Genomic DNA, 22,990 nt, shown 5'->3' on the forward strand with positions numbered 1-22,990 from the left:
GCTCTCCTTCCCTCCTGGAAGGACACTGGAGGGACCCTAGTAGAGGGGGATCTATAAGGCAGTGGGCTCTGGCCCCAAAGGGGGCAGTGGGCGAGACATAGGGACCCCTGGTCACACCGGATGAGGCTGAATTCTGATGAGATGCGGAGTCTGGGGTGCCTCCTGTCCCAGTGTTGCCTCCTTTTTCTTTTCCCTGCCCCCACTCCCAAGCTGACCCAGGCTGGGGGCTGGGTGGGAGCAGCCAGGAGGATGGAGGAGACCCAGCATCTTTCCTCCAACAAGGGCACTACGGGCCTGACGCCTTCCTCTCTCGTCTGGTACTCGGAGAGCAGGGCCCAGAAGGAAGCAACTTGCCGCTCCCCCACCCCCAGCCTCCAGGGTCCTCCTGTCACTCCTGCTCTGCTCTGCCCTGGTGGTCCTTGGCCTTTAGCTTCTCTGGCTCTAGATTGGGGGGTGGGGGTGTCCTATCTTGCACACTCCTCTTCCGCACAGCAGTTCTCTACAATCATCGCTGTCACGTGGAAGTCCTTTCTGAGATCTACCTTGAGTCCCTCCTGTTATAAAAGGAGAAGCATTTTTCAACAAGTAATTTTACATTCTCCTCTTTCCTCCTCATGTACATAGAACTTCTCTGGGGTTGGGGAGGTGGGTAATTGCAGTCAAGCCTCTTGACAGAGAGAATTGGGAAGATAGTACTCCATGCCTCATTGGCATGCATGTCCCCCAGATGGATGGAGCAGGTGGAGGGTTTGGCGAGGGTGATGCTGTAGTTGGGCTGCTGTGTCCCAGGGGTGTGCTGTCATCAGGCAAAGCGTCAGTGACAGTGTGCTTGACTTTAATGATCCCTGAATGTAGCTGAGACAGGCCTGGGTCCCTGTTGAGAAGGAGGGTGTGGGCAGAGGACAGTGGAGGCTGATATGGCAAGAGGCTGCTGGTGAAGAGCCACCAGTTTTCAGAGAGACCACGCAGAGAGTGGCCAGAGACTTGGTTTCTAGTCCCAGCATCTCACTTGCTGTGTGACCTCGAGCAAGTTTCTTTCCTTCTCTGGGCCTATTTCCTCCCTTATAAAGTGAGGCTGTGGGCAAAATTTTTAACTCTTGGTGGTGGGATTATGAGAGATCTTTTTTCTTTTTTAATGTTTGTCTTTCCTTTTCAGATTTGTTAGGATGTGTATGGGGTAATTGAAAACAATTTTTTAGATCTCAATATAAAAAGGAATGGGTTGGACAGGTCAATTTTTGAGGTCCTTTGCAAACCCAACCTGGTGGCATCTTCTGAACTTAGGATGTGACTGGGTGGATGAGAGACGGCTCTGAACCTGACTGAGTTGGGAGAACCATGGAGAGGGTTGGGGAAGGAGGCATTGGGAGGAAACAAGGATGTGCTGGGCCATGGGGGCCAGACCCAGGCCTGGCTGAGGGCTGCCTCTTTAGAGTTGGGTTGGAAGAGTAGATGCCCTGGGAGGTCAAAAAGAGGGGGCAGACAGCTTTGAATCACATCTCTCAGTAGAGGACACCCTGTCTCCTCGGCTTTGACAGACATTCAGCCAGGAGAAATGGACTTTCTATGCAGCAAGAGAGATTGGTTAGACCTAAGGAAGCTCTAAGAAGCCAGCGGGGGCAGCTGTTACTCCCAGTGCTGTGCTTTTTTCACAAGGGAAGGCTGGATTTGAGGGGGGCCCTGTGTGGAGGCAGAGGGATGTCTTCTGGGGAGAAGAGATGTGGGGTGGGACATTCTGGGGGAGGGTTGCTCCGAATGGTGGTGGAGCCCTGGTGATGATGAAAGGGCAGCTGGGAGCTGGACCTGAGGGGTGCTGCCATCCAGCCCCAAGGCTCCAAGTCTTCCGCGCTGCGGTGGCGATGGGCTCAGGAGGAAGCTGAGATCTCCCCTCCCACTTAATGAATCGGCTTGTTTAGTGGAGCCTTGAAACTTCGTCTGTCATTAAAATGGGAGCAGGAGAAAGATGAATGACCCAAAGATATAGTCAGGTGGCGATACCAGCAGAGGCTGACAGACAGACAGATGGACAGACAGGAAGATACTGGGGTGCACAGGGGGAGCGTTGGGGTGGTGGCACTCAGGGTCTGGTCCAGGGGAAACTGGAAGTGCCTACAGCAGACAGAGAAGGAAAAGGCAGCTGGACGTGACTTCCTGGCTGTCAGGAGACCAGGGCCAGCACCGACCCCTGGTGACCCTGGCAACTTCCTCCTTTCTCTGACCCTTGGTTTCCCCATCCATAAAATGAGGTTTGGACCAGATTGCCTCTAGGGCCCCTTGAAGCTATGACTCTGCTTCCGGCTTCCTCCTTGCTCGCCAGGGACCTCCAAGCAGAGTGAGACTGAAATCCAGATTTCTCACAGTGGCCGTCGAACAGCCCCTCCCCACCTCCACCCCTGCTCTCACTCTGCCTGCGGCCATCCCCCAAAACCCTCAGGCTGCTGTCCCCTGGGATCTGTCCCCTGGCTTCTCTTTGTCCAGGTCTCCATCAACTCAAGGGCCACCTCTCAGAGAGGCTCACCCTGAGGGCTCTGTCCAGAGTAGCAACAATCCCCAGCCCTCTCGTCCTTCTGTTTCCCTCACAGCCCTTCTCACTGCCTCACGTTGTCTCGTTTGCTGAATTACTCATCTTGTGTGTGTCTTTCCCGACTAGAATCTTCATGGGCACGGGGGTTGTGTCTGCCTGTTCCCTGTTATTGCCCCAGCACCCAGCATGGTGCCTGGCACACAGTAGGGTCTCAATAAACATGTACTGAGTGAGTGAATGAATCAGAGGGGGTCGCAGACCCCAGTCTGTCCCTTTGAGAGAAACTCAGAGAGGCAAACTCTTCTCTTCTCCTCTCCTCCCCTCTTTTCTTCTGAGCTACTGGCCATCTCTCCCTGCCCCTTCCTCATGCCTCCCTCTCTCTCCCCAGATCAGGGTCCTCAGTGGGTTTCTGCCTGCCAGCAGGAGGGGAGAGGGTGCAGTTGGGGACTTTGTAACTGAGGGGCAGGATTTCAGCTCAGGGTCTGGAGCCTTCCCCGGGCCCCTCAGAAAGTTGCTCCTCACGTGAATCCCAGGAAAGGCAGGAGGACTCTGCTGGGTGCTTTGTGCCCGTTATTTTATTTAAGACTCAAAATGACTCGCCCGATGTAGGTTTTATCATTTCCATTTTCCAGAGGAGGAAACTGAGGCTTAGAGAGATTATGCAGTTTGTCCAAAGTCATAGTCAATAAGCGATAGATTCAAAGTGCAGTCTCAAGCTTGTCTGATTCCAAACCTTTGCTTTTTTTTTATAACTTCCCGCTGCGGAGCACAGGCTCCAGACGCGCGGGCCCAGCAGCCATGGCTCACAGGCCCAGCCGCTCCGCGGCATGTGGGATCCTCCCGGACCGGGGCACGAACCTGTGTCCCCTGCATTGGCAGGCAGACTCCCAACCACTGTGCCACCAGGGAAGCCCCCAAACCTGTGCTTTTATTGCTGTGATACTACAGGGAGGGTTTCTGGTGAGGCTGTGCCACGAGGGAAGAGTCTTTTCAACCCTGTGGGTTGCAGGTACTCAGGACATTTAAGGATGCCTCCCTTCCTCCCTCCCTCCTTTCCTTCCTTCCTCCCTTCCTCCCTCCCTCCCTCCCTCCCCCCTCCCTCCCTTCCCCCCTCCCTTCCTCCCTCCCTCCCTCCCTCCCTCCCTCCCTCCCTCCCTTCCTCCCTCCCTCCCTCCCTTCCTCCCTTCCTCCCTCCCTCCTTCCCTCCCTCCCTCCCTTCCTCCCTCCTTCCCTTCCTTCCTCCCTCCCTCCCTCCCTTCCTCCCTTCCTCCCTCCCTCCTTCCCTCCCTCCCTCCCTTCCTCCCTCCTTCCCTTCCTTCCTCCCTTTCTTCCTCCCTCCCTTCCTCCCTCCCTCCCTCCCTCCCTTCCTCCCTCCCTCCTTTCCTCCCTCCCTCCTTCCCTCCCTCCCTTCCTCCCTCCCTCCCTCCCTTCCTCCCTCCCTCCCTCCCTTCCTCCCTTCCTCCCTCCCTCCCTCCCTCCCTTCCTTCCTCCCTCCCTCCCTTCCTCCCTTCCTCCCTCCCTCCTTCCCTCCCTCCCTCCCTCCCTTCCTCCCTCCCTCCCTCACTCCCTCCCTCCTTTCCTCCCTTCCTTCCTCCCTCCCTCCCTTCCTCCCTTCCTTCCTCCCTCCCTCCCTCCCTCCCTTCCTCCCTTCCTTCCTCCCTCCCTCCCTCCCTCCCTCCCTCCTTTCCTTCCTTCCTCCCTCCCTCCCTTCCTCCCTCCCTCCCTCCCTCCCTCCCTTCCTCCCTTTCTTCCTCCCTCCCTCCCTTCCTCCCTCCCTTCCTCCCTCCCTCCCTCCCTCCCTTCCTCCCTTCCTTCCTTCCTTCCTCCCTCCCTCCCTCCCTCCCTCCTTTCCTTCCTTCCTCCCTCCCTCCCTTCCTCCCTCCCTCCCTTCCTCCCTTTCTTCCTCCCTCCCTCCTCCCTCCCTTCCTCCCTCCCTCCCTCCCTCCCTTCCTCCCTCCTTCCTTCCATCGTCTATGTGTGTTTGATGAGCATCTGCTCTATGTCAGGCACCTAGAGCCTGTGGTGGCACAGGTAGCAGCAATATGTCAGGATCAGGGCTGGGACGGTGCATGTAGCGTTTGGGGTGAGGGGCAGAAATGTCAGAGGAGGCACTGGGAAGAAGTGACATCTCATGAAACTTGAAGGATGAGCAAGAGCTCATCAGGAGAAAGATTTATTTATGGAGCAGAGTGATCTAGGATGAGAAAATTGCATGTGTGAAGCCTCGTGGCCAGGGAGAGTAGGGCTGCGTCCTGCAAAGGGCTTTAGGAAGATGGGAGGCTGGAGAGCCAGCAGGGATCCCGTCATGAAGGGGCTCAAGTGCTGAGTGGAGGAGCTGGGCTTTCAGCCGAAGGGCCATGGCGAGCGGGGAGCATGGGGGAGATGGAACGAAGTCTGTCCTCTGGACAGGATGCTCTGGCAGGCGTGTGGGAGACTGGCCCAAGGGCATTAAGGGTGGGGGCTGAAGTTGCCACCAGGAAAGAGGTGACGGTGGCCAGGACTGAGTGGTGGCCATGAGGCTGGAATGGCAAGCTTGTGTGATGCATGGGATGAAGGTGGCTTGGCCCAGGCGCTGGGATTGCGTGACCAGGCCTTGTGAAGTCAGCCTGTTGCTTTTTGCCCTGGAGCAGGGCAGGGGCACTACCACTGGGCCGTCCCCCTGCATTCCAGGGGCTACAGTCTGCCAGAGAAGCTCCCAGGTTCGGACCCAATGGCACCCAGTGCATTCTGCCCTGGGGCTGCCCCTGCACCTTAGGACACAGCCTGGCATTGCCGGTCACCTCTTGTACCTTCTGTGGTCTGAGCAGAGCCTGCACTTTTTCTGTGCCTGAGTGCAATTCCTGTCCTGGACTAGTTGTGTGACCTGGGGAGATTCCTTAATGTCCTCGTGCCTAGGTGTCCCAATTTGTAAAATAGATCTAAAACTAGCACCTCTCTCATAGGGTGACTGTGCGGGTTCAATGAGTTAGTGGGTTTAAAGCCCTTGGAATAGTACCAGCACAGAGTACCCATTCTCTAAAAGTCAGCTGTCATTTTTATCATTACTGTCACTATTGTGACATCCCACTAGACTGTAGCCACTTAGGGCCATGGGTGGTGGAATGGATGAATCCATGACTAGCGTATGCTCTGGAAGCTTCTTGCGGGAAGAGGGAGCTCTCCAGGGCAAGGCAGAAGGCAGGGCAGGGGGTGGCTGAGGGTTGGATAGGCGTGTGACGTGTGTGAGCCTGCAGGAGGAGGGCCCAGGCCTTCAGGCAAGTGTGTGTGTGCATGTGGGCCCCAACACACACACGTGAGCAACCAGCCATGTGGGCTCCTTCTGCAGGCGGAAGGGGTGGTGTCCCATCCTAGCCGACTGGGAGGGGGCAGGGTGTCGGGGGTTGGGAGGGCAAGATTCAGGGTTAGGACAGAGTAGGGCAAGGTTCCTCGGCAACCTCCCTCTCTGTCCTGCGCCCCTGTCTCCCTCCTGGACACTTTGCCTCTGACCCTGAGCATCCCTGTTTATATCATTAACTTTTTTAAAAAATTAATTAATTAATTAATTAATTTTTGACTGCGTTGGGTCTTCTTTGCTGCATGCGGGCTTTCTCTGGTTGAGGTGAGCAGGGGCTATTCTTCCCTGTGGTCCAGGTGCGGTGGCTTCTCTTATTGCGGAGCACGAGCTCTAGGCACGTGGGCTTCCGTAGTTGTGGCACGCGGGCTCTAGAGCGCAGGCTCAAGTAGTTGTGGTGCACGCTCTGCGGCACGTGGGATCTTCCCGGACCAGGGCTCGAACCTGTGTCCGCTGCATTGGCAGGCGGATTCTTAACCACTGCGCCACCAGGGAAGCCCCTCCTTGTTTACAAAACCTTCTCATTTATTTTTCTTCCTTGATGCTCACGGCGGCCTGTGCCACAGGCATGATTGTCATCCCCATGTTCGTGATGAGGAAACTGAGGCTTAGAGAGGTCAACTGATGGGTCCAAGGTCACACAGGTTGTGGTGGCAGGTGTGCCCTCCCTGGCCCCAGCTCTGGCTAGGCCCCAGGCCTCAGGCCCCCACCATCCAGGCTCACTCCTCTCTCGGTTGCAGGACGGTGATGCCTGCAGATCCCCAGCAACCCTTTCTGGGCCAGCTGAGCTCCTCTACTTGCTCTGCACATGCTCCTTTCCTGTTCTGATTCCTGCCCAGGCCTGAGGGCTGCTTGCAGGAGGACCCAGGGAGCTGGGCAGACCAGCCCAGCACAAGTAGTTCTGCCACCAGGGGCAGCTGTGGGCCCCACCCGAGAGCGGCAAGACAGCCCTGGCTTGGGGTCTGGGCCACAGGCAGGCTGCCTTCCCAGCACTGGGCTCAGGTCCATCTCAGCCAGTGGACATCTTGGGGAAGGGGTCTGGAGACCACCCTCTCTCCATCTTTTCCAGAGCATCTGGTTGCGATTAGGGGCAGGGGAGTGAGAGGGGGCCGGCAAGGATCCAGCAGGCACCAGCAGCCAAGAATGACTTAATTGGATAAAATGTCTAATGACAAACCAGAGCCCCACAGCAGGGTCCTGGCCCCGGTCCCAGGCCTGGTCCTGGGCAAGCCTTTTCTCAGCCTCTGTTCTTAATGGCTCCCAAGTTACCCCCAGTAGAGTGTCCTCAATTATGCAGTGATTGAGCACCTACTGTTTGCGAGGCACCGAGGATACACATTTACGGAAGGTGGGAGGGTCCTGTGGGAACTCAAGTCTACCAGGGAGACAGGCACAGTTAGACCACCAGCAGATGCTCTAGGAGAGAGGGCTACATCCAGGAGCTCTGGGGAGGGGGTGGGGCAGGTCGAGGTGGAGAAGGGCATCTGACACAGTGCAGGCCTGAAACTGATGGAGATCACAGGGAATGCCGCCTCCACCCGTCTGGTGGTCTGTGTCCCATATACACGTCCATAGTGGGTGTGGCAATTGGAGAGACCGTATAAGACACATCTTTGGGGGCATAAATCTTTCTGAAATGGAAAAGCATGGTTTCTGTGTCATTTGGAATAAATTTAATGACCTACAGGGAACTGGAGAGAGCATCAAGTCAAGGAACGGCTGCTAGATGGCCTGTGTGCAGCCACTCTCCAATCCTGTGCCCGCAGCAGACATTGCTAATTGATCATGACAACCTTTCCTGCTAAACACAAATGGAACCTCAGAATTCTTCACAATTAGAGTGCTCCTGGCTGTCACTAATCGATTGGAGATGGCTTTTGAGATGAAATCTATTTGCCATCATTGATGGTGTCTAAGCTCCTTGTTTCATGGGGAAAGTGACTTGCCCAAGGTGTTTGAAGGTAGTGATGAGACTAAACAGAGGTCCCCGCTATGGAGACATCTTCAACTGTCACAACCTGGGAGGAGGTGCTACTGGCATCTAGAGGGTAGAGGCCAGGGATGCTGCTAAAAAATCCTGCAAAAAAAAAAAAAAAAAAAAAAAATCCTGCAATGCATAGGACAGTCCTCCACAACAAAGAATTATCCAGTCCAAAATGTCAGTAGTACCAAGGATGAGAAGCCCTGAACTAAAAGAACTCTGCTCTCTGGCTTCTAGTCCCTGGAAGGTGAGATTGTGTGCCACTTGTGGTAGAGAAATAGGGAACTGGTTTGGAATGTTCCAGAGCAATTGTTCTCACCCTTGTCTGCCGTGTAAGGTCCAGGTCTTCTCAAAAGCTCTCCGGGGGGTCATTTAAGGATCCACACGCACAGGCCACACCGCAGACCAATTATATCAGAATCTCTGGGGTGGAACTCAGACAGCAGGAATTTTTAAAACTCCCCAGATGATTCCAGTGAAGTTGAGAATAATCATCCCTTTGGGGGCAGATAAGGGAAACTTATCTCCATCCCTACCTGCTGTATGACCTTCTTTAACCTCTGTGAGCTGCTGATTCCTGTCTGCAAAATGGAGAGCATCATACCTACGGTGGAGGGCTGGAGTGAGGGCTAAAGTGTTTCCTGTGCAAAGTGTGTGGGTGGAGCTCAGTGCATGCTGGGTATCTCCTGCCCTGAATGTCAGTGTCCCCAGAGTCAATGACGGCATGGGAATCAGGGCTTCTGCAGAGTAAGCAGGCTGGTCCCCCTCCAGGGCCTTCACGCTGACTGTCAGGACTCAACTTTCTGTCCCGTTCTCCCAGGTCAGGATGCAGGCCGAGGCTCTGGAGCGGCCGTCCAGGGGACCACCGTGCAGGGCTGGAATCGGAGAGCCCGAGAGATCCCTGGCCAGGTGTCGGAGCCGGACAGGACTCAGCTGAGCCAGGACCTGGGTGGGGGCACCCTGGCCATTGACACACTGCCGGATAACGGGACCAGGGTGGTGGTAAGTGCTGGAGGGACATGGAGCGGGAGGGAATTGGCAGTGGGGGGGGCCCCCAGGTGCCCCATGTACACGTGTCAGACACACAAGTGTATCCTTTGGGGTTGGCCCTGGACATCAGTGTGGAGACAGGGCTCCCGGGAGAGGGGATGGAAGCGGGGTCAAGCCTGGGTCATAAAATCTTGGCATCTCAGAGCTTCATAGACTTGCCTACCTCCTTGTGGACCCAGAGAGGTGAAGTGACTTGCTCAAGGATGCACAGCATGTCTGCAGGGTTCCTGACACTGGACTCTTCCGCTTCTTAGGGCCTCCACTAGAAGCTGAATGAAGGTGGCATTATTAGGCAGAGCCGGCTGCCAGCTCTGGCCCCACCCCGACCTCATTTCTGCACCATCTACAGACCATGTGGCTCCAGAGGGTTCATGGTACAGAGGCTCTGGTTGCTCAGCCTCCGGGGAGGGCGCTCCGAGCGGAGGAAGCAATTAGGGTGATGCTGCAGGAGAAAACCTCCTCTGCCTGGGGCAGTTCTGGGGGTGGCAATGCAGGGAGGAATTGGCCCCTTGTAGAGCTGGCCCTGCTCCCCAGCTGGCTACCTGGGAGGCTCATGGGGGCCTCTGTGTCTGTGGGAGAATCTGTAATCATGTGTATGTCTGAGGGTTATTGTGTATTATGTACGTTTGCCTGTGTGTCTGTCACCGTGAGCTGCTGTGTCTGAGATGAGTGTGTGTGTGTGTGTGTGTGTGTGTGTGTGTGAGACCGTGTGAGTGTGAATGTGCCCATGGCTGTGTGTGGAGGCGCGCATGGCTGCCGGTGAAGAGGATGGGTTCTCAGGATGCAGAAAAACTATGAAAAGAGAAACAACAAGAGGATGGGCTTCTTGGCATTTCTTTATTTTATGTTAGGAACTAATTTTTTAAATGCAAGAAGCGCATGCAGTCAAAAAGGCCAAATAGGGCTTCCCTGGTGGCGCAGCGGTTGAGAGTCCGCCTGCCGATGCAGGGGACACGGGTTCGTGCCCCGGTCCGGGAAGATACCACGCGGAGTGGCTGGGCCCGCGCGTCTGGAGCCTGTGCTCCGCAATGGGAGAGGCCACAACAGTGAGAGGCCCGCGTACAGCAAAAAAAAAAAAAAAAAAAAAAGGCCAAATAGTGCTAAAATCAGAAAACAAAACACATCAGTCCGCCCCTCTCCTCCGGACCTGCCCACCCCTCTCTCAGAAGGTGTCACTTCGGGCACCTTCTCCTGGAGGTCATCTCCATATTTCTAAGTAATTTGCTTACACTGCTACCTGTCGATAAATCCATTTAGACATTATCTGTTGGTTGCCTGTTGTGTAGATGAAGAGTGCCTTTTATATGCCTTTTATCTACTCGCCCAAGCGGGGTTTAACGCTCTCAATACAACTGTTAAATCCATATGCTCTGCTTTTTATTGTAATCAGGTAAATATTGTTCACCACTAATCCAATCAGGGTAATATCACTGTTTACTTTCTTGCATCATTTTTGCCTTTCTTGCCCCCAATCCCCACCTACTTTCTTAGTTTTTTGTACTTACCATGGCTATATATTCTTTTTTTTTCTTAATTAATTAATTCTTGGCTGCACTGGGTCTCCGTTGCTGTGCGCGGGCTTTATCTAGTTGCGGCGAGCGGGGGCTACCCTTCATTGTGGTGTGCGGGCTTCTCATTGCAGTGGCTTCTCTTGTTGTGAAGCACAGGCTCGAGGCATGCGAGCTTCAGTAGTTGTGGCACGCAGGTTTAGTAGCTGTGGCTCGTGGGCTCTAGAGCGCAGGCTCAGTAGTTGTGGCGCACAGGCTTAGATGCTCTGCGGCATGTGGGATCTTCCTGGACCAGGGCTCGAACCTGTGTCCCCTGCGTTGGCAGGCGGATTCTTAACCACTGAGCCACCAGGGAAGTCCACTGCTATATAATCTTAAACATCCATTGGCCTTAAATATAATTTTTGGTGTGGCCAAACCTGTCAGTTTTTGTTTTTTGGGGTTTTTTTTTGGAAACCTCTCAGCCGTCGTCATCCTTCTCCAACCTGGCCGGGTGCTCGCCTGCCTGCCCACAGCCATCCCGGGACCTCCCTCTCCTTCATCCTGGAACTCCCTTATCTCTCTCCTTGCTGGGCACCCTGTTCTCTTGACCCTGTGTCTTTTCTTTCCCACTTCATTCCCTTGTTTGTTTAGCTTTCTGAGAAAGGTTACAGAAGAGGAGAACTTGCACATCTGAAAACGCCTTTATTGTATCCTCACCCTTGATTGATGGTTTGGCTGAATATAGAATTCTATATTAAAAATAATTTTCCTTCCCAAGTTTGCAGGCATCTCACATGGTCTTCTGGCTTCTGATGTCACTGTTGAGAGGTCTGATGCGCTTACGCCGGATCTCTGTAGATGCCTGCTTTCTCCGCCTCTGGAAGCTTTCAGGGGTGTTCCCTTAACCCCAGCATTCTGAAAGTGCCTGTTTGGGCTCTTTCTCTCTCACTGCGCTGGACACTTGATGGACTGTTTCAACCCAGAGACTTATATTCGCCAGTTCTGGAAGGTCTTCTTGTTTTATTGCTTTGATCATCTTTTCTCTATGTACTCTCCTGTTTCTACCACACCCCTCAATTAGATGTCCATCTCGGGGATTGATCCCCAAACTTTCTTCTCTCTTCTGTTTCTATCCCTTTGCATTTTTTGTTGTCTATTTGTTAGTTTGCTTGTAATTGTTGTTGTTGATCCACTTTCTGGGCGATATTCTCAACCTTATTTTCTTAATGTTACCGATTTTTTTTCTACTTTCATATTTTTCATTTCCAAGAGCTGTTTATTCTTTTCTGATCATTTCTTAAAAACATAGTCTCCCATTGTTCTTGTGTCACGGATGTAATAGCTTCTCTCTCTAAGGATATTTTTAGAATTTTAATATTTTTTCCTGCATCATTTCTTTTCTTCCTCCCTCCCTTCCTTCCTTCCTTCCTTCCTTCCTTCCTTCTTTCCTTCCTTCCTTCCTTCTTTCCTCCCTCCCTCCCTCCCTCCCTCTCTCTCTCTCTCTCTCTCTCTCTTTCTTTCCATTTAATGCAGGGACAATATACACAGGAGGGCCAGGTGTGGGCAGGGTGAAGGAAGAGAAGACGTTAGGAAAAGCTGCAGCAGGGAGCAGCTAAGACCTCTACACGTGAGCCTGAGCTGGCAGGGAGGGTGGGTCCCCAAAGCAGCAAGAGCTGTGATGCCTCTGCAGGAGGGGTGCTGGACAGGGGCTGTACCAGTGCGGGTGGGAGACGGACCAGGGCCAGCCTGCAGCCTGGTGCGGAGGGAGCAAGGTCATACACTCTCTGAACTCTCTCTCTTTCTGCATCATTTCTGTGACTGATCTTTCCTTTTACCTCGTCCTCAGACATGGCTTGGCCCCATTACTGATCCTGTCTTTATTTAAAATGTTGATCTTTTGTTCATCATGGATTTTTCTGCATCAGTTTAACTAATTTGATTTTAAAATATATGGCATTAAAATATTCTCTTGATGACTGAGTCTGTAGGTGCCGCTTTTTAAATGTTTTTATTAAAAAAAATTTTATTGGAGTATAGTTGATTTACAATGTTGTGTTAGTTTTAGGTGTACAACATAAGGATTCAGTTATACATATACCTATAGTCATTCTTTTTCAGATTCGTTTCCTATATAGGTTATTACAGAATATTGAGTACTATACAGTAGGTCCTTGTTGGTTATCTATTTTATATGTAGTAGTGTGTGTATGTTAATCCCAACCTCCTAATTTATCCCTCCCCTCCACGTTTCCCCTTTGGTCACCATAAACTTGTTTTCGAAATCTGTGAGTCTGTTTCTGTTTTATAAATAAGTTCTTTTTGTTGGTGCCACTTTAACTGTTACACCCGAGGTCAGTGCCGCCCTCGCCTCACCCTAATCCCGCCATGCTGCCCTGTCTTCTCCATCCTGCAGAACCAAGGAGCCATGGTGAGATGATGGAATGGAGGGCCAGGGCAGGAGACGTACCCCAAGTAAGCGAACACTTGGAAACTCACCCTGTCCCCAACCCCCAGCTTTGCTGGGCTACTGGTTAAAGAACTGGTATTTGCTCTGGGCCAGACACCATGGTCAGAGGGCCACGGTCCAGTCTGTGCAGAGAGGCCACTGCAGAAGAGAGCCACAGAGACGTGGCCTTCTGGAAGCAATTATCTGTGGGTGTTCAGAAAGGGCAGTGGGGATCGTTAAGAGCCAGTATGGATTCAATAACCCCAGAGCTTAAAAAACAGCTCAGGGCTTCCCTGGTGGCGCAGTGGTTGAGAGTCCGCCTGCCAATGCAGGGGACGTGGGTTTGTGCCCCGGTCCGGGAAGATCCCACATGCCGCGGAGCAGCTGGGCCCGTGAGCCATGGCCGCTGAGCCTGTGCGTCCAGAGCCTGTTGCTCCGCAACGGGAGAGGCCACAACAGTGAGAGGACCGCATACCACAAAAAAAAAAAAACCAGCTCAAATTCTCGGGCTCCACCCTGGACTGATTGGCTGAGAAACACTGGAGCCTGGGAATCTGTTTCTTTAAAAGTCCCCCCATGTGATCCTGATGGCTCTCTAGGTGTGGGAACTTGGGAGCTGTAACATTTCAAACCAATTTTAAAATCGGTTGCCAAACTGAACACTGGAAGCTGAGGCTTTCTCAGGCACCATGTGGCTGGACTTGACCACAAGACTTCCACCATCCCGGGGGCTTTGTGGCCGCCTCAGTAGCCACACATTAAGAGTGCACGTGCAGAAGCAAGGCCACCCTGGCAGGAGGCCCCTCTGACTGTGCTAGGGGTGTCCCCAGCCCTGCCCAGAAGATTGGAGGATCAGACTTCTAGACCAGGCTTCTCCCTTAGCTGGAAGAGAGCTCAGAATGTCAGATGAGGAACCGGAAGGCTTCCTTGGCAGGCTGGTGGATAGCTGGCCTCAGGCCAGAGGAAACTATTGGGATAATTAGAAATCCTGGCACTTCCTTTAGAATAAGGTGGGAGAGATGTGACTTAGCAGCAGTTCATGAGGAAAAGACTTGGGGCTCCTCACTGCCTGTGGGCTGGGATGAGTCAGGAGTGTGGAGTGGCTGCCACGGACGGAGGTGGGAAAGCCAGCTGTGTCCATGGAAACCCACGAAACCCACAGAAACCCGGGGACCACGGTTGGGGCTCTGGGGATCCTGTGGGGTTTTTCTTGTCCTGACCACAGCTGAGGGGTTTGAACCCCCTTTCAAATGGCTTTCTAGAAACCAGAGTAGTCCAACGTGGTTGAAGGAGTTTGGGGTATTTAACCTGGTATAGAGAAGCTTCTAGATGTGGCTGTTTCCTAATAGCTGCAGGGCTGTGACTGGGGCAGAGGGAATAGACTATTTTCCTCCACAGCTCATATCCCTTCCTGCCCTGAATTGTCTATTTATTTGTTTTTATTGCCTGTCTTTCCCTGAAACCGAGGCACCATGAGACCTTAGCACTCTGTAGCCAGTGCCTGGTGCATGATGGGTGTTCCTCTTTTGAAGGAACAAAGGAAGTAGGGATTTCTCCATCTCCAGAGGCCTTGAAAGACAGGGTTGTTGAAGAGAAGAGGTTGTGCCTGGGGTGACTTGTTGGACTTAGTGGCCTCAAAGGACCAAACTCTACTGACTCCCGGGTTCTCACACACATAAGAGAATGTCAGTGCTTATACATGCCATAGATGCCGGAACATGTGTGCACACGCTGGAACCCGGGGGGGTCTCGTGCCAGAATCCTCAGAGGGGCCTGAGCTCCATTCCTACCCCGCCTTGAACCCATTAGGCCTTGCACTGAGCAGCAGTCAATGGGGCACGGTGACGACCGCCCCCTTCATTAGAGCCAGACCTCCACACCACCTGGGCTGTGCGCTCACCCTCCCCTGGATGGTGGGCCCCCTTGGTCCCTGCAGGTGCCCCGGGAAGGGGCCCAGAGACTGCTGCTTCTCCCGTGTCTCTAGTCAGCGTCTCTGAGAGCTGGGGTCTCTCTGGCCGAAGGAAACCCCATCTTGGCAGCAGAGGGCTGAGCAAGAGGGAAGTGGAAGGAAGGGGACATTTCAGCAAGTTTGATTTGCTCTGTTTCATAAAGTTTTCTTGGCTTTCAACGGTTTATCCATATCACAGTCTAATCTCTGCCAGCAGGAACCAGGCTTTAGTTCCCTCTGCTCTGGGGCCGTTATCGAGGGGCTTCGGGCCTGGCAGGTAGGCTGCCATCCCCTTTGCCTCCCCCCCGCGCACCCCGGAGCCCCATCATCTCCCTTCTTTGTTCCTCAGTCCACCCTCCCGGCCCCAGCTTCCCTTCTGGCCCAGCTCCCTCACCTCAGCCCCTCTGCCCAGCCCCCATCCCAGGCCTTCTCTGGCCCAGGCCCCTCTGAGCATCTTCCCTTCTCGCCCCTCTGGCCCAACCCCATCTTCCTAGTCCCTTCTGCCCAGCACTTCCTGCCTGGCGGCCTCGCCACAATGCTCCTTCCAACGCAGACCCTCTTGCTTTGGAGGCCTTGAGGCATCCAGGCTGCGCTCCCAGGATGAGCTGGCAGGCCCCTGACCAGAGCCATCTCCTTGGATTTTATTCCCACGCTCACTCTGCCACCACATCCCTGTGGAAATAGGATTCTTGTCCGGACTTAAGCTTTCCAGAGATTTTTCCACCAAGACCAATCCTGAGGCCCTGGGGATGCTGGAAATTTTGTGGGCGAGGGAGGGATTGGGGAGAGCCATAGTGGTAAGTTAGAAATCCAGGAAGAACCACAGTTGATTCTCCAGGAGGCTGAAGGGGGATGTCTTCAAGCCTGGGGATTTCCAAATCCAAATTAAAGGTTTTCTTGGTTCTGTGGTTCATGTCTGGGTCACAGTTTGGGAGGAACCAAGTTTAAGAGCAGTCAGATTTGGAGGTTCACACCCTAATAGAACAGGTTCACACCCTAATAGAAAATTCTGACTCCCCTCCTCTTACCCCAGTCTTCCTCCTGGCCCAGCTTCCCTGAATTCCTCTCCTCTCTGGCCCAAGCAAAACTTCCCAGCTCATCCAACCGCCATGGCAGGCCCAGGAATGCTGAGGGACCACACAGTGGGATAGGAACCACATCATCCAAGACAGTTGGGCAGCGAGAGGAACAAGTGAGTGCAATGCCCCCCTGGTTTCTACACCCTCCCAAAGGAGGCAGTTCCCAAAAGGAGACCTTCAGAAGGGCCTAGGGGAGACGGGACAGACAGACTTGTAGCATCGACACATGAAGAGCCCCAAGCGCTGCTCATGGAAGAACCCGGCCATGGCAGTGTGGGCGCTGAGGGGAAAGGATGAGGTGACAAGGCTGTTAGGGGAAGACTTCTGGGGGTTGAGGGTGAGATGGGTGGAGGGAAAGTCGTGAGCTGAATTTTGAAGCGACAGACAATAAGAGATTTTGTGAGAAGAATGGGTGTCCAGGGAGGTGGGAGGTGGAGTCCAGACGTCCAGTCTTCAGCACTGTGGAAAGGGTCCCGCAGTCTTGGCCTTCCATCCGGCACGTACCAGCTGCTGACCTTGGGCTGGACACTTAAACCCTCAGTTAATGAACCTGGCGTTTCAAGCCCCTACGAGCTTCAGATTTCCCAAATAGGGGAGGGTAGGTACTGATCTTTCTGGGTTGAGACTCGAGAGCAAAATGCGAGGCATGTGATGGGTTCTCAGTCCCGGTGGTCTCCCTTGCCCGGCTCGGTGAGAGTGCCACAGCGCCCTCTGCTGGCTGCTCAGGCCCAGGCGGTCTGTCTCCCACGCAGGTCCCTTTGGTTGACCTTTTCCTTTTCCTTCCGCAGGCTGGTTGTTTGTTTGGTTGGTTGGTTGATTTTCTTTCTTGTTGAGGTGAGAGTCACGTAACAAAAAATTAACCATTTTAAAGTGAAGTGTATTTAATATACCCACAATGTTGTGCAACCATCACCTCTATCGAGTTCCAAAACATTTTCACCACCTCAAAAGGAAATCTTGGACCTTTCAGGCTGTTGCAGCCCATCCCTCACCCCCTTCAGTCCCCGGTTATCACCAATCTGTGTTCTATTTCTATTAATTTACCTGTTCTGGTTAGTTCATATATAAATGAAATATCATATATGATCTTTTGTGTCTGGTTTCTTTCACCTGGCATAATGTTTTCAAGGCTTATCCATTTTATGGCTGAATAATATTTTCCATGATACGGATATACCACAGCTATGTTCATCTATTCATTTGTTGATAGACATCTGAGTTTCTTCCTTTTGGTTCTTGTGAATAGTGCTACTGTGAACATGTGTATGTGTATGTGTGAGTACCTATTTTCAGCTCTTTGGGGGTATACCTAGGAGTGGAATTGCTGAGTCATAGGGTAAGTCTATGTTTAACTCGGAGGAAACTTTCAAACTGTTTTCCACAGTGACTGAAACATATTACATTCCCACCAGCAATGTATGAGGGTTCCCATTTTGCCGCATCTTTGCCAACACTTGTTATTTTCCTTTTTTTTTTTTTTTTTAATTATAGCATCCTGGTGGATGTGAGCTGGTATCTCATTGTGGTTTTGCTTTGTAGTTTCCCTAATCACTAATGATGTTGAGCATCTTTTCATGTGCTTGTCGGCCATTTGTATATCTTCTTTGGAGAAATGTCTACTTAAGTCCTTTGCCCATTTAAAAAATTGGGCTGTTTGTCTTGGGAAAATTTCTTTCTTTCTTTTTTTTAATAATTTTTTTCCCTTATTTTTTTGCCTGCGTCGGGTCTTAGTTGCAGCACACGGGATCTTCCTTCGTTGAGGCATGCGGGATCTTCGTTGCGGCGCTCGGGCTTCTCCCTAGTTGTGGTGCATGGGTTAGTTGCCCCGTAGCATGTGGGATCTTAGTTCCCGACCAGGGATTGAACCCTCATCCCCTGCATTGGAAGGTGGATTCTTTACCACTGGACTACCAGGGAAGTCCCGGGAAATTTTCTTTTCTTTCTTTTTTTTTTTTTTTAAATTTTTTGCCCACACCACGCTGCTTGCAGGATCTTAGTTCCCCGACCGGGTGTCAAACACGTGCCTCCTTGCAGTGGAAGCATGGAGTCCTAACTACTAGACCGCCAGGGAATTCCCTTGTCTTGGGAAAATTTCTTAACCCCTCTGAGCTCATTTCTTCATTGTCAAATGGTGATGCTATATTGCCTAAGTGTACTTGCAAAGGTGTCATACAGTAATCTACATAAAGGCGCCCACGGTTGGAAATGATAAACATTAGCTGACTCTGAATTAGGCTGTGGTCAAGGTGACCAACCATCTCGGTTTTCCCAGGATGGTCCTGATTTTGGCATTGGACCCCTCAGTCTCAGGTACGTCGGGACAGTTGGTCATCTTACTCTGGTCCCAATATGGTAGATAGTGTGTACCTTTGCCATGTCATCACTCTAAACCTCAGTTTCCTCATCTGTAAGGTGGGACTGAGAATGCCTCATAGAGTTGTTATAAAAATCAGTTGAACTAATTGGTTGAAAAGTTAACCAGAAAGGTCTCGGAAAAAAAGGGTAGCGCTTTTTCCCCCAGATCTTAGCTGGAAGTACAAAAATGGGATCCCAGCAACAAAAGAGGATTTCCTGGCCTTGAAGCTTCGGGGGCTACCCTTCATATCCTCACGACTCCTCAACGTATGGTGGGAGCTTGTTAGAAATGCAGGTCAGGCCCCTGAGACCTGCAGTAGCAGAATCTAATTCCCAGGTGATTTGTATGGACATTAAAGATTGAGAAGTTCTGCTTTATATCCAAGGCTTTGAAGCAGGAGCAATAATCTGGGACATGGAAAGTGTATCAACAAATTTATCACAGTAGTATTTAAAAATAGAAAAATAGAGCATAAAAGCTGGAAACTACCTAAGTGCCCAAGAGTAAGGAAAAAGTTAATAAAATTGTGGGTTTTCTTCTGAGTAGATGGCCATGACGCCTTTACAAATGATGGTTAAAAGACCATGTTCAGGGCTTCCCTGGTGGCGCAGTGGTTGGGAGTCCGCCTGCCGATGCAGGGGACACGGGTTCGTGCCCCTGTCCGGGAAGATCCCACATGCCGCGGAGCGGCTGGGCCCATGAGCCATGGCCGCTGAGCCTGCACGTCTGGAGCCTGTGCTCCGCAACGGGAGAGACCACAACAGTGAGAGGCCCGCGTACCGCAAAAAAAAAAAAAAAAAAAAAAAAGACCATGTTCAACATCAAAAACTGCTTCAGATATCATGAAACATGACAGAAGCCGTCCACACAACTGGATAGTCGGCAGGATTATAACCGCGTGAAATTACATTCGTAGGAAAAAGACTAGAAGGAAATATGGCAGAACAGGACAAGGTGAGAGATGGGGTGGCCTGTTTTTGTCTTTCCTTATTTCCTAATTCTCTGTGGTTATATGATACATATTGATGCTATCAAAATCTCTGGTTGACTGATAGCCTCCAAAAGCCCACATGTAGGATCAGTGTCAGGATAAGATGCTTCTTTCCTTTCCATGAAGCGTGAGGGGCATTAAAAAATGCTTTGTCTAGAGAGCCAGCTCACACCCTCTTTCCAAGCCTGGTCCAAATCCCCACTTCCAGGACCTTCTCAGGTCAGCCTCACCCACCCTGACACCTCTTTACCCCAGGCCCTCGGCACCATGCAAATACCCCTTTGTCTAGGCTGGGTCCCTCCCTTCCCAGGTTAGTCCAGGGGACCTGTTTTCTGCACTTCTGTGATGACAAGTGTTCCAGGTGGTTTATTTCAGCCTGAGGCGTAAATACCTCCAGAGGGTAGATGGAGGTCATCATGTGGATGAATGAGGTAAGGGAACTAAAGGAGCCCTCCCTGAGCGCTGGCCTCACTCTGTGGCCTTATATTTCATCCACCCAACTACCCCAGGAGGCAGGTGTTTCTAATACTATCTGGGAACAGAGAGGTGAAGTGCTTGCCCAAGGTTGCACAGCTAGTGAGTGGCAGAGCCAGGACAAGAACCCGGGTCTTTCTGTCCTTGGAGTCTTCAGAAACCAAAAGGAATGATGCGTTGGTCCAGACAGAGGGTGCTTCTTAACCAGCGCTCTTCAAGCTTTACTGTGCAAAATAATCCCCTATGAAGCTTGTTCAGATGCGGATTTTCATCCAGCAGGTTTCTGGTTGGGCCCTGGACTCTGCATTTCTGCTGAGTTCCCAGGTGATGCTGATGCTGCTGGTCTCTGGGCCAGACTCTGAGTAGCAGGGATCTAGGAAACATTCCTACTGGCCTTGTAAAGCCTCCTAGAACGGTGGAGGTGGGGAATAGGATGCCCGTTCCCCCAGCATTCCCCTCAGCATGTCCTGGGTAGGATTCAGCTTCCTGGCGTGCCATTCTAACCAGCACGGCTGGCCAGACCTCTCCAATAGGCCCTGCAGGATGCCCTTGGTTGCTCGCCCCGGCATTTCCACTTGCCAGTTGGCTGGCAGGTGATGGGCTGATGGTGACAGCTTAGCCAGAGTTCCTGTCCAGAAACGTCTTGAGCCCAGCCAAGGTAAATGCTGCCCTGCTGTCAGAAATGGAGTGCCTGGCAGGCTCTGGGCATGAATAATTGAGGCAGAAGAGACGTTGTAACAGCAGGTGCTGAAGAGGGGGCTGGGGATGGTTTTGAGGAGGCAGCCTCCACAATCAAGACCTTTCCTGGAAAGGTCCAGCAGAATCATGCTAATAGCTCCCACTTTTCAAACACCTACTGCGGACCAGGCACTGGGCTAAGAGCTTTATGTTGCTATGTTTTGTCTAATCCTTTCAAGAGCTCTGCAAGAAAGGTTACTGATGAGGGAACTGATGCTCAGAGAGGAGAGGGATGTTTTGCACCAACTATTATGTAGTGGAGCTAGTTTTTGAACTTGGGTCTGCTAACTCCACAGCCCCTGCCCTTGATCCTAAAGCAGTGGTTTTCAAGTTGCACTCCACGGAACCCTAAGGGTTCCCAGAGGTGCTTCATGGGCTGCTGTAGGATGGAGGGTGGTGGGGAAGGAAGAAGCACAGCAGGCTGGGCTCCAGGCCCTTCTCTTTCCTTCCCCCCGAGTGGCCTTACTTTGATGTGATTTATGTATTGCGCCTCCATGGAAGTTTAATTGGAAGAAAGGATTTCATGGTCAAAAATGTTTGAAAGCCACACCATGCTGCCTACCAAAATGAATGTGGTTTATCGACTGGGGTTTCTTGCAGGCATTTCAAGGAAACATAGTTCCCTTTGGCAGACTTGCCAAATGGTCTGGCTCGTGCTAAGCTCCCTGACCCTCTGTAATGTCAGGTCACCCCATCTCAGCTTCTAGCCTCCAGTCCACAGTGCCTGGAGGGCTGCCCTCTGGGTTATCAGGACTGCCCCACAGACAGCAGGTCAGATGCGGTGACGTCTGTGAATTGGGTGAATTCCTCAGGCAAGTTCACTGCCGGGCGCGGCCTCGAAGTCCTTTTCAAGAGACATACCTATATGGAATATGTGAAGAAGGCTTCGGATTGACTGGGCTTAGGAGACAGTTTCAGCTGTTGTAAAAAATGGCCAACTGACAAGGTACTTAGACGTGAAGGAGGTTTATTCCTCTCTCACATGGAATAGTGTGAGCATAAGTAAGCAGGAGTTGATGTAGTGTCTCTATGGTGTTAGGGAGCCAGCTCCCCTCTACAACATGTGCCTCGCATGTTGTGGTCCAAAATGGCTGCTTCTGCTCCCACCATCACATCTGCGTCCCAAACAATGAGAACTGGGCAAGGTGAGAGTCCCCCAGTTCCTACTGAGGACAGTCATTCTGCTCATCTTCCACTGGCCAGGCATAGTCATGTCTCCTAGCTGTAAGGAGGGCTGGGAAATGTAGTCTAGCTCGGTGCCCACGTGCCTAACTAAAGCTGGAAGATTCTGCTACTAAAGGAAGAAGGGGAGAGTGGTTGTTGGGAGACAGTTATCAGTCTCTGCTGTGTGTGGACTTCGCCTTCAAAACTGCGGGTGCCGGTGGCAGCATGATCAGGGACCTGCAGTGGCAGACGGGAAGCACCCCCAAGGTTGTTGACTTCCAAGCCACCACCAAGTCAAGAAGCCAGTGGTGATTGACTTTGTAGAAGAAAAAACATGGTGGTTAGTGTGTTGCCAGGAAAAAATTCTCCCAGAAATTTGGTTTCTCATTTCTCTCTTCCCATGCAGATTCTCACTGTCTGTGCTGGTGAAGGACTATCTGTGGTATCCCTGGAGGTACTTCCCCTGATCACCCAGTGAGAAAGACTCATTAGGGCTCTTTTGGGTCCAAGGAGGCATTCCAGCTGTCTCAGGGGACAGGTTTATAGAGGCGGTGCAGAGACCTGTCACGGGATCGAAGGGCTGGAGATGAAGGACAGCCTGACCTCAGGGACCTGGAAAGCTGTCAGGAACCAGGGCTGCTTTCTCTGTCTTTCGACACCCTCCTCAATTCTGTCTCTTTATTACTCACCCAGCATTTATTTATTTATTATAAATTTATTTATTTATTTTTGGCTGCATTGGGTCTTTTTAAAAATGATTTATTAATTTATTTATTTTTGGCTGCATTGGGTCTTCGTTGCTGCGCGTGGGCTTTCTCTAGTTGCAGCAAGCGGGGGTGGGGCTGCTCTTCGATGGGGTGCATGGGCTTCTCGTTGCGGTGGCTTCTCTTGTTGTGGAGCACAGACTCTAGGCATGGGCTTCAGTAGTTGTGGCTTGTGGGCTCTAGAGCGCAGGCTCAGTAGATGTAGCGCATGGGCTTAGTTGCTCCGTGGTATGTGGGATCTTCCCGGACCAGGGCTCGAACCAGTGTCCCCTGTATTTGCAGGCAGATTTTTTTTTTTTTTTTTTTGGCAGGCAGATTTTTAACCACTGTGCCACCAGGGAAGACCCCAGCATATATTTATTGAAGCCGGATGTGAGGGCTGGCTTCCTTCTCGTTTCTGTGGCCCAGCAGTCACACTCAGGACAAGGCCCTGATGACACCAGAGGCCCCGTGTTCCACACTTGCTGCCCTGCTGGACTCCCAGTCACATGATCGAGTACTCTTCCTCCGAGTTTGAGGAGGTGGAGCCAGGGTTTCCTTCCATGGCCTGAGAGCATCTCCCGTGTTGTGTTAGCTTCGCTTCCTCAGAGAAGTGAAGCTAACACTTCCTCCTCCTTCCTCCTCCTTCCCTCCCTCCCTCCTCCCTTCCTTCCT

The 22,990-nt window shown here is 52.1% G+C and overlaps 1 protein-coding gene across 1 annotated transcript in view; it reads left to right on the forward strand.

Annotated features, from left to right (window-relative positions):
* Positions 1–22,990, forward strand: part of PLXDC1 (plexin domain containing 1) — a 65,282-nt gene that overhangs the window by 533 nt on the left and 41,759 nt on the right. The window contains exon 2 of the mRNA XM_004282713.3: positions 8,657–8,838. Within this exon, the coding sequence (XP_004282761.1) occupies positions 8,657–8,838 (182 nt within the window). The remainder of the gene's footprint in view (positions 1–8,656; positions 8,839–22,990) is intronic.

This window comes from Orcinus orca, chromosome 19 (genome assembly GCF_937001465.1).
Source record: "Orcinus orca chromosome 19, mOrcOrc1.1, whole genome shotgun sequence".
Lineage (NCBI taxonomy): Eukaryota > Metazoa > Chordata > Mammalia > Artiodactyla > Delphinidae > Orcinus > Orcinus orca.